The sequence below is a fragment of the Oncorhynchus masou genome, chromosome 11, assembly GCF_036934945.1.
Source record: "Oncorhynchus masou masou isolate Uvic2021 chromosome 11, UVic_Omas_1.1, whole genome shotgun sequence".
NCBI lineage: Eukaryota > Metazoa > Chordata > Actinopteri > Salmoniformes > Salmonidae > Oncorhynchus > Oncorhynchus masou.
The window spans coordinates 17,006,508-17,016,216 of NC_088222.1; the positions used below are offsets into that span (position 1 = coordinate 17,006,508).

At 43.7% G+C, this 9,709-nt stretch overlaps 1 protein-coding gene across 1 annotated transcript in view; it reads left to right on the plus strand.

Annotated features, from left to right (window-relative positions):
* The window catches only part of fam169ab (family with sequence similarity 169 member Ab), a 34,994-nt gene extending 26,429 nt beyond the window's left edge, over window positions 1-8,565 (plus strand). Inside the window, exons 7-13 of the mRNA XM_064977047.1 lie at window positions 5,166-5,291; window positions 5,598-5,701; window positions 5,953-5,986; window positions 6,114-6,222; window positions 6,373-6,466; window positions 6,761-6,901; window positions 7,100-8,565. Of these exons, the coding sequence (XP_064833119.1) occupies window positions 5,166-5,291; window positions 5,598-5,701; window positions 5,953-5,986; window positions 6,114-6,222; window positions 6,373-6,466; window positions 6,761-6,901; window positions 7,100-7,936 (1,445 nt within the window). The 3' untranslated portion in view covers window positions 7,937-8,565. The remainder of the gene's footprint in view (window positions 1-5,165; window positions 5,292-5,597; window positions 5,702-5,952; window positions 5,987-6,113; window positions 6,223-6,372; window positions 6,467-6,760; window positions 6,902-7,099) is intronic.
* Window positions 8,566-9,709: the final 1,144 nt, after the last annotated feature.

Here is a 9,709-nt window from a genome sequence, read left to right on the forward strand (position 1 = left end):
GAGGTCAGAGCACAGGGTAGGGCAGTGTGAGCAGAACCAGCGGTGTCGTTTGACTTAGCAAACGAGGATCGGATGTCGTCGACCTTCTTTTCAAAATGGTTGGCGAAGTCATCTGCAGAGAGGGAGGAGGGGGGGAGGGGGAGGAGGATTCAGGAGGGAGGAGAAGGTGGCAAAGAGCTTCCTAGGGTTAGAGGCAGATGCTTGGAATTTAGAGTGGTAGAAAGTGGCTTTAGCAGCAGAGACAGAGGAGGAAAATGTAGAGAGGAGGGAGTGAAAGGATGCCAGGTCCGCAGGGAGGCGAGTTTTCCTCCATTTCCGCTCGGCTGCCCGGAGCTCTGTTCTGTGAGCTCGCAATGAGTCATCGAGCCACGGAGCGGGAGGGGAGGACCGAGCCGGCCTGGAGGATAGGGGACATAGAGAGTCAAAGGATGCAGAAAGGGAAGAGAGGAGGGTTGAGGAGGCAGAGTCAGGAGAAAGGTTGGAGAAGGTATGAGCAGAGGGAAGAGATGAAAGGATGGAAGAGGAAAGAGTAGCGGGGGAGAGAGAGCGAAGGTTGGGACGGCGCGATACCATCCGAGTAGGGGCAGTGTGGGAAGTGTTGGATGAGAGCGAGAGGGAAAAGGATACAAGGTAGTGGTCGGAGACTTGGAGGGGAGTTGCAGTGAGGTTAGTGGAAGAACAGCATCTAGTAAAGATGAGGTCGAGCGTATTGCCTGCCTTGTGAGTAGGGGGGAAGGTGAGAGGGTGAGGTCAAAGAGGAGAGGAGTGGAAAGAAGGAGGCAGAGAGGAATGAGTCAAAGGTAGACGTGGGGAGGTTAAAGTCGCCCAGGACTGTGAGAGGTGAGCCGTCCTCAGGAAAGGAGCTTATCAAGGCATCAAGCTCATTGATGAACTCTCCGAGGGAACCTGGAGGGCGATAAATGATAAGAATGTTAAGCTTGAAAAGGCTGGTAACTGTGACAGCATGGAATTCAAAGGAGGCGATAGATAGATGGGTAAGGGGAGAGAGAGAGAATGACCACTTGGGAGAGATGAGGATCCCGGTGCCACCACCCCGCTGACCAGAAGCTCTCGGGGTGTGCGAGAACACGTGGGCGGACGAAGAGAGAGCAGTAGGAGTAGCAGTGTTATCTGTGGTGATCCATGTTTCCGTCAGTGCCAGGAAGTCGAGGGACTGGAGGGAGGCATAGGCTGAGATGAACTCTGCCTTGTTGGCCGCAGATCGGCAGTTCCAGAGGCTACCGGAGACCAGGAACTCCACGTGGGTCGTGCGCGCTGGGACCACCAGATTAGGGTGGCCGCGGCCACGCGGTGTGGAGCGTTTGTATGGTCTGTGCAGAGAGGAGAGAACAGGGATAGATAGACACATAGTTAACAGGGTATAGAAGAGGCTACGCTAATGCAAAGGAGATTGGAATGACAAGTGGACTACACGTCTCGAATGTTCAGAAAGTTAAGCTTACGTAGCAAGAATCTTATTGACTAAAATGATTGAAATGAAACAGTACTGCTGGAGTAGGCTAGCTGGTAGTGGCTGCGATGTTGACACTACACTAATCAAGTCGTTCCGTCGAGTGTAATAGTTTCTACAGTGCTGCTATTCGGGGGCTAGCTGGCTAGCTAGCAAGGTTGATTGCGTTCCGTTACTTAAAAGAACGACAATAGCTGGCTGGCTAACCTAGAAAATCGCTCTAGGCTACACAATTGTCTTAGATACAAAGACGGCTATGTAGCTAGCTAGCTACGATCAAACAAAACAAACCGTTGTACTGTAATAGTTACTACAGTGCTGCTATTCGGGGGCTAGCTGGCTAGCTACGTTAGAAGAACGACAATAGCTGGCCAGCTAACCTAGAAAATCGCTCTAGACTACACAATTGTCTTAGATACAAAGACGGCTATGTAGCTGGCTAGCTACGATCAAACAAATCAAACCGTTGTACTGTAATGAAGTGAAATGAAAATGTGATACTACCTGTGGAACGACGCGGAATGTTGACCGGGTAGTTGGAGTTCAATTCGGTAGAGGTTGGCTAGCTGTTGGCTAGCTAGCTAGCAGCATTTCCTACGTTAAGGACGACAAATAGCTGGCTAGCTAACCTCGGTAAATTAAGATAATCACTCTAAGTCTACACACTCTAAACTGCACAATTATCTTGGATACGAAGACAACTATGTAGCTAGCTGACACTACGCTAATCGAGTCGTTCAGTTGAGTGTAATAGTTTCTACAGTGCTAGTGGACAGTGGGTGTTAGCTAGCTGCTTAGCTGCTTAGCTAGCTGCTTAGCTAGCTGCTGGGCAGATACGTTAGGACGACGAAATACGATAATTATGCAATTGTCGTTGATACAAAGACGGCTATGTAGCTGGCTAAGAAGAAATAGCTAAGATTAGACAAATCAAACCGTTGTACTATAACGAAATGTAATGAAAAGTTATAAAAAGTTATACTACCTGCGGACCGAAGTGTAGATGCGGCCGCTCGCTCCAACCGGAACCGGAAACATCACATTTGGCTACCGAAACAAACTGAAAATTCAGTCACCAAAACGTCAAACTTTTTCCGAATTAACTCCATAATATCGACCGAAACATGGCAAACGTTGTTTAGAATCAATCGTCAAGGTGTTTTTTCACATATCTCTTCATTGATATGCCGTTCGTGGAAGCCTGCTTTCCCCTCAGAATCCCATGGAAAAATACCAGCAGCTGAAAATGACGCACCAATTTCGACGGAGGACACCGGGCGGACACCTGGAAAATGTAGTCTCTTATGGTCAATCTTCCAATGATATGCCTACAAATACGTCACAATGCTGCAGACACCTTGGGGAAACGATAGATAGGGCAGGCTCATTCCTGTCGCATTCACAGCCATATAAGGAGACAATGGAAAACAGAGCCTCATAAATCCTGCTCATTTCCTGGTTGCCGTTTCATCTTGGTTTTGCCTGTAGCTCCTGTTATAGGGCACCCACAGACAATATCTTTGCAGTTCTGGAAAATTCAGAGTGTTTTCTTTCCAAAGCTATCAATTATATGCATAGTCGAGCATCTTTTTGTGACAAAATATCTTGTTTAAAACGGGAACGTTTTTCATCCAAAAATTAAATAGCGCCCCCAGAGTTTCAAGAGGTTAAGGGGGCTGAATAATTTTGCACGCCCAATTTTTCAGTTTTTGTTTTGTTAAAAATGTTTGAAATATCCAATAAATGTCGTCCCACTTGTTGTTGATTCTTCACACAAAAAATACAGTTTTATATCTTTATGTTTGAAGCCTGAAATGTGGCAAAAGGTCGCAAAGTTCAAGTGGGCCGAATACTTTCGCAAGGCACTGTATATGGTCAGTGGTGAGGTGGTGTTTATTAATGAGTGTAAGGTGCATATGTGGTCAGTAGTGAGGTGGTGTTTATTAATGAGTGTAAGGTGTGTGTGTATATATGGTCAGTGGTGAGGTGGAGTTTATAAATTAGTGTAAGGTGTAGATGTGGTCAGTAGTGTGGTGGTGTTTATTAATTAGTGTAAGGTGTATATGTGGTCAGTAGTGAGGTGTGTATATGTGGTCAGTAGTGAGGTGGTGTTTATTAATTAGTGTAAGGTGTATATGTGGTCAGTAGTGCGGTGGTGTTTATTAATGAGTGTAAGGTGTATATGTGGTCAGTAGTGAGGTGTGTATATGTGGTCAGTAGTGAGGTGGTGTTTATTAATTAGTGTGTGTGTGTGTGTATATATGGTCAGTAGTGAGGTGGTGTTTTATTAATGAGTGTAATGTGTATATGTGGTCAGTAGTGCGGTGGTGTATATTAATGAGTGTAAGGTGTATATGTGGTCAGTAGTGAGGTGGTGTTTATTAATGAGTGTAATGTGTATATGTGGTCAGTAGTGCGGTGGTGTTTATTAATGAGTGTAATGTGTATATGTGGTCAGTAGTGCGGTGGTGTATATTAATGAGTGTAAGGTGTATATGTGGTCAGTAGTGTGGTGGTTGGGGAGAAAGCCAATTTGACATTTTACTTATTTTTTTTTTTTTTTACTGAAGTTTTGAATTCTTGATTTCAATATGCTACAGAAAACCTTTCCCAAGTTGCTGTTTACACAAATTTCCTTGTAATTATTGGGGTCTGATTTGTCTCCACTTTTGTGGATAGGGGAGATGAGCCCCTGGTTCCAGACATCAGGAAAGCAGACTGGTTAATATGTTGAACAGTTTAAGCGCAGCATTTTGCAACTCAGTTGTGCTGTTCTTCAGCATTTCATTTCTGCTCTTATCTCGACCATAAGCCTTCTTTGATTTTATAGATAGGAGCTTTTCATGTAGTTCTTGTTGGGTAATCTAATGGATTTTGGTTGTTTTTTAATGACTGATTCAAGGATATATATATATATATATTTTTTTTTTTTTAAATTTTTTTTTCTAATTGTTTCTGTTTTTTGTGGGATGATTTTGTATAGATTATCAAAATACGTTTTCCAAATTCCTTCATCTTGTATGTTTAATTATTGTGGCTTTGTCATGCTTAAAATGTTCCGCACGTCCCAGAACTGATTTTGGTCAATTGTGTTTTCAATTTTATGGTGTCTTGTTTGTATAAATCAATTTATTGCGTTTCAGTGTAAATATTCATTTTCGCCCTGGGTTGTTTTGCTGCTTATGTTTCACATTTGTCTCGGGTGTTTTCTAATTGTTTTACATTCGTTATAAAACCATATTTCAGAAACATTTTTAGTTTTTTGTTTCTGTTGCAATTTTTTGGTTTTCTCAAATGTGCTTTTGATGCTGCTTTTTGGAGTATGCACTTGATGTTTTGAGTAGCCGAATTGACACCTTCATTATAGTTTTTGGTATTGTGAGTTATTGAAGAACTGTATAGGCTCTCGCTCGCTGTGTGTTTGTTGTGTGTGTGTGAAGGTTAGTAGTAGTTTTCTCTTTCTCTCCTTTCTTTCTTTCTTTGTTTGTTTCTTTGTTTCTTTCTTTGTTTCTTTCTTTGTTTCTTTGTTTCTTTCTTTGTTTCTTTGTTTCTTTCTTTCTTTGTTTCTTTCTTTCTTTCTGTGTGTGTGTGTGTGTGTGTACAACTTTGCAGCCCCTAAATAAGTGTACAACTTTGCAGCCCCTAAATAAATAAATCGGTCAATCAAAGTGTACTATCTCTCCCTGACCTGCAGTGTGTGGCCATTATCTGTGTCGGTACCCAGCTGACCAGGACCTGCTGTGGGTGGTAGAGGGAGTGGGCGGACCCTACCAGAGAGAGAGTGGCCAACAAGATCAAAACACTGAATGGTACGGACACAGTAGCAGGAGATCCAACACCCAAGGGCCTGTCAAGGAGGATGTGATATTTACAGTACCTTCAGATAGAAATGTGTTAAGTAGAACCTATATGATTGTCTGTCATGAAGAATAGGAAACGCGACGGCAGCTCAATTCATAACATTTCTAACATTCTGTGACCTAACTGATCCATCTGTACCTTAGCAGGATGATAGCAGTCCCTATTAGCTGTGCTGTAGGGACTTGGTGATGTCAGACACAGTGGCCAGACTCTCACATGACTGGTAACTAATTGCCTTCTGATTGTTGTGCTGATTCCCATAAAGTGGTGCTTCCCGTGGTGACGGCTAATGGAGATCACCAAGCAGCCTCTCTGGACAGCACAGACATCAACATGGAAGAGGGCTCAGACAACTGTCTGGACATCACCGTACGTCTCTGTCTCTCTCTCTCTGTCTCTGTCTCCTTCTCTGTCTCATCTATCCAACTTTGTTCTTGTTTGTCTTTCTTTACATTTTTTCTCTCTCCATTCTGTTGGGTTTCCTCAGTCTCTCGCCTCCTGAACAGCTATGTGGATGTATTTGTTGTTTATAGTTTAAGAATATCCTCAAACGTCAGATTTAAGTTGTGTAGGGACAATATAATCAAGTAATGAGGATTTAATATGGTCTTGTTTTCTAGGAGGTGCTGAATAAGCCCCTCAAGTTAATAGAAGGTAAGTAGCTCAGAGAAGTCTTGAGTCCTGAAATAAATAACTATGAGAAAGATGTTGGTGTTTCTGAGTACATAAAATGCTGTCTTTTGTGTGAATACACATTGGAATGAAAATGGTTACTCTCTAGCCCTGGAGGGCACACCAGTGTCAACACATACCTGGAGTAGTGGACCTAAAAAGCGTGGCAGAGAAGAGATGGAAGACTCTGAGGAGATCCAGCCTCTGAAGATGAACAGGTTAGACAAGGAGTCTCAGTGAAATAGCAACATCCATCAAAGTATTAATGAAATGTATGTGTGAAAGCTTCCCATTGGCTGAAAATCATAACTCTGGTTTGCTGTGTGTTCAGATTGGAGGAGGCAGAGCCCACCACTACAGCTGTAGAGGGAGAGGAGGAGGAGGAGGAAGGAAGCGGGGGGTGAGACAGAGACTGGAGAAGCAGAGGCTGCTCTGTCCCCTATAGAGGAAGCCAAAACTCAGGTGAGAGGATGACGGACGTGATTAGGATGAATACATCATTAGGAAACAACAGTTCATTTGGCTGTTCTGGGTTGCTTGTCTTCGTTGTTTTATGTTACTATGGTTGTTGTTAGCGAATAACCAGTCACTATCATAGCGTATTTCGCACTTGATGCGCCAGAAATTGCACCCTGTTCCTTATGGGCCCTGGTCAAAAGTAGTGCACTTCATAGTTAGTAGAGTGCCATTACATACAGAGTGTATGGTTAATCAGGAAAAGGAGGCATTCATTGGTTGTGGCTTTTCTATCCTCAGGAGGCTGAGGTCAAAGGAGAACTGACTGATGACCAGGGAAACGAGGAAGAGGTTGCCACACAGGAGCCTGATGCTGTGCTGGAGAACAGAACGACAGAGGAAGATGTGGATACGAAGGTGGAAGATTCCATTGAGGCTAAAGTATGTGTTTCAATGCCTCAGTTGGAATGTGTGAGATGGGGCCATTATTGGAGAAAGGGGTTCACAGATGAGACAATAGGATCCTTTCGATGTTGGAAATTTCCTATTTGTAAGTGGACATGTTTCTACAGTACGTGTTAGAAAGGGAATTGAGGAATATGTTTTTCGCAACTACTTTTTTCTCTTTGTCCTCTGCAGGACACCGTAGATGCAGCTCCTGTGGCATCAGAGGAATTGGCTGAGACGGAAACTGTGGTGGAGAAGGAGGCTCCTCTCCTGTTAGAAGAACCAGCTTCTGCTACAGAGAAGTCCACTCCGCCTGCAGAGCCAGCCCCAGCAGAGCCCTGCCTCTCTGGGGAGGTGATTGAGGAGGCAGGCGAACCTCCAGAGGAGGCCGCAGCTACACCCATGGAAGGAGAGGAGGTAGAGGGAGAAAAGGAGGGGGCGGAGAAAGCAGTGAAGGAAGAGGAGAAATCCATGGAGGCGGCCATCACAGTGGACAGCAGTAGGCAGGAAACAGTGGTCCAGGTAGGGGTAGCAGACCTATCCTACCAGCCTCCGGAGGAAGGAGAGAACCAGCCTCTCACAGAGGAAGAAGGAGAGGAGGAGGCAAGAGAAGAGGTCAAAGGGGACAAAAAGAAAGAGGTAGAAGAGATGGAGAACGTTACAACCACAGAGGATGAGAAAGAGGAGGGAGAGAGTGAGAGCTCAGACGAGGGTGGCGACAGTAAGGTCCTTTGGAGGAGAGGCAGTGGCCAAGCGCCGGTGCCTAAACATACATCTAAGAGACTGAGCAGAGTGCTCATGGAGCCCGAGGAGCAGGGCACAGAGCAGCCGGAGGTCATGGAGGAAGAGGAGGAGGAGGAAGCTAGAACGACAGAGGAGGAAGAGGGGGCTGTAAAGAAGAGCTTGGCTGAGGAAGAGGTGGAGGAAGAGGAGCATCCACCAGTGATTGACCAGAGAGCATTGAGGAGGAAGAGCCGACAGGTCCAGGCTCCAAAGAAAGCCAAAGGGAAACGACGCAGCAAGATCTAAACACAGCAGACGTTGCATATATAAAAACGCACACAAAACACATGTTTAGAGGTGTGCAGTAAGGGATGTTTTCTACCTGGTTTTAGGGTTTGTAAGGCATCTAAAGTTAACATGTATTATCTCTGTACGATGTTTAGATTTTTACTTTAGGTCGTTTTATGAAATGTTTAAGTACATGAATACTCAATACTCTGTTGCAATAAGTCAATGTGAAGTCTTTTTAAGGTTCAGAATTGATTTTATTCTTGTTTTTATTGCCTTGTTCTTTCGGTACTGACTGAGATTGAGTTTCACAGGCCTGATGTGGTAGTTTGAAGATGATTTTCATTCTCTAGCTCAGTTTTAAAAAATTCCAATAGCCTCGTCCTACACTGAGTCTGTGGTTGTTACATTTATACTATTTACAGTATTTAAATAGTTTGGGTTGAAATGCACCTCCTTAGTTTGTTGGAGGAGTTATTTGATAAAAAATAATAATTAAAGTTCTGTTCCAATGAAAGCCAGCCGACCCAGTTGCTCTTGAAGACCAGGTTTTGCTACACCCCCTGTTTTATGACCAGTCACTTGTATTAAGGAATGAAATGTTCTAAAAATACCTGGGGTTTTCTCCATGTTGTCTTATCTCTTCAGATGTGCTGAAATACTTTTTATTTAGGACAAAGCTGTGAATGAACGTCAATTATAATGTGTAAATTGCACGGCATAGACGCACACATGCACATTGATATATAAACGTGTATACACACAAATATAGTATTTTGTGAATATACCCAATAACTGAATAGGAAAAATAGATTTGGTTATTATTGTTCTTGCCCAAGTATAATTCAAGATTATAATTTAAACTTTATCTTATATCTAATAGCATGTTTAATTGCAAGTGTTTTGATTTTAAGGGTCAAATATGTATATTACAGTAAGTAGATGATAGCAGAATTGAAGTGAATGTGACTCTATGTACCAGTGATATTTTTGTTATATACACTGTTGTATAATGGCACAACATTCACTGTTTAGAAACACACATTTGCTACACAAGTTGAGCTATTTCTGTGTGAATTTGATGCTGTCATTGACAGTGTCACTTCACTGGTAAAGGTACATTGAGGCAAAGATAAAGCAGAATCTGTCAGTGGGCTATTTATGTTCCATGGCTATGGGTTAATACAGTGCTCCAAAGAATAAAGGGAACACTAAAATAACACATCCTAGATCTGAATAAATGAAATATTCTTATTAAATACTTTCTTTACATAGTTGAATGTGCTGACAACAAAATCACACAAATTATCAATGGAAATCAAATTTATCAACCCATGGAGGTCTGGATTTGGATGTCAAAATGAGGCTCAGTAGTGTGTGTGGCCTCCATGTGCCTGTATGACCTCCCTACAACGCCTGGGCATGCTCCTGATGAGGTGGTGGATGGTCTCCTGAGGGATCTACTCCCAGACCAAGACTAAAGCATCCGCCAACTCCTGGACAGTCTGTTGGTGGATGGAGCGAGACATGATGTCCCAGATGTGCTCAATTGGATTCAGGTCTGGGGAACGGGCGGGCCAGTCCATAGCATTAATGCCTTCCTCTTGCAGGAACTGCTGACACACTCCAGCCACATGAGGTCTAGCATTGTCTTGCATTAGGAGGAACCCAGGGCCAACCGCACCAGCATATGATCTCACAAGGGGTCTGAGGATCTCATCTTGGTACCTAATGGCAGTCAGGCTACCTCTGGCGAGCACATGGAGGGCTGTGTGGCCCCCCAAAGAAATG